The following is a 1028-nucleotide window of genomic DNA, read 5'->3' as shown; positions in this document are numbered from 1 at the left end:
GGAAATAACATAGTTGTACAGCGTAAGCTATGCATGAAGACTCTTGCTTTAACAAAGACTACTCGGCCAACTTGAACATTTGCAGGTACGAGTCCGACAAGCATGGAAATCATCATGTTAGCTAAAATTTACTGTAGTGTTTGTTAGGGATTTAAAATTACATGGTGTGCATGACTGCAGTTGTAAGTTTTCTAGATAGCCACTAGATGTCTGCATAGCCTTTTATATGAATATACGGCCTGTAATATCTAGATGGTGAAACAAGACATGATTTTTAAATTTCAAATAGTTTTTACTATAGTTTTTATTAGTTTTAATTTTAAAGTCATAGTTAAATAAAAGTACTTAGATATTGCTTTTTTGACTTATTTACATATGTAACTTGAAGTAATCAGATTACATTACTTTTATATTGTGGTACTTGGATTACGTTACTGAATACTTTTTTAATGAAGTAATTTGTAACTGTAACGGAATACATTTTAAAAGTAACCCTCCCAACCCTGCTGGTTACCGATGGATTTCACAACTACTAAATGTACATCACTCCACCATTATGGCTATGCACATAAATTATTGAAAAGATCTTTGAAATTCATTGATCAAAAGTGTCTACCTCTTTCCCTCTTAAATCTATAGGGCCTGAAACGGAGTGAGCAGAGCACCATGCTGGAGCTTTTCAGGCAGAGGTTGCCTAATCCGCCATCAGGACCAGACGGTGGCCCATCATTGTCCTTCAGTGCCCCCACCCCTGAACAAGAATCTTCCCGTATCCGCAAACTGGAAAAGCTCATCAAAAAGAGGATTCAGTAAATCAGAAGGAACTTTATTCCCATCAATCTAATAATGTAAGTGCTCTGTCTGGATATTCAGCATGGCCTGGCAACATCTCTCCACTCCAGTTTTATCATACTGGGAATGGTGTATAAATAGTACTGCTATGTCTTATGTATTTATGTTCTCTTACAGATCATGGTTTAACTTTGAGGCTTTCATGACTTGCATTACTATGAGCTTTATGATTCAAG

The 1028-nt window shown here is 36.2% G+C and overlaps 1 protein-coding gene across 1 annotated transcript in view; it reads left to right on the top strand.

Moving 5' to 3' along the window:
* LOC107744780 (vacuolar protein sorting-associated protein 53 homolog) overlaps positions 1–1022 on the top strand; it is a 29160-nt gene extending 28138 nt beyond the window's left edge. The window contains exon 22 of the mRNA XM_016558592.1: positions 640–1022. Within this exon, the coding sequence (XP_016414078.1) occupies positions 640–813 (174 nt within the window). The 3' untranslated portion in view covers positions 814–1022. The remainder of the gene's footprint in view (positions 1–639) is intronic.
* The last annotated feature ends 6 nt before the right edge of the window (positions 1023–1028 follow it).

The sequence above is a fragment of the Sinocyclocheilus rhinocerous genome, unplaced genomic scaffold (assembly GCF_001515625.1).
Source record: "Sinocyclocheilus rhinocerous isolate Xijiao unplaced genomic scaffold, SAMN03320098_v1.1 scaffold738, whole genome shotgun sequence".
Classification (NCBI taxonomy): domain Eukaryota; kingdom Metazoa; phylum Chordata; class Actinopteri; order Cypriniformes; family Cyprinidae; genus Sinocyclocheilus; species Sinocyclocheilus rhinocerous.
Note: the sequence above shows the minus strand (reverse complement) of the source record. Positions and strands in the feature narration are given on the sequence as shown.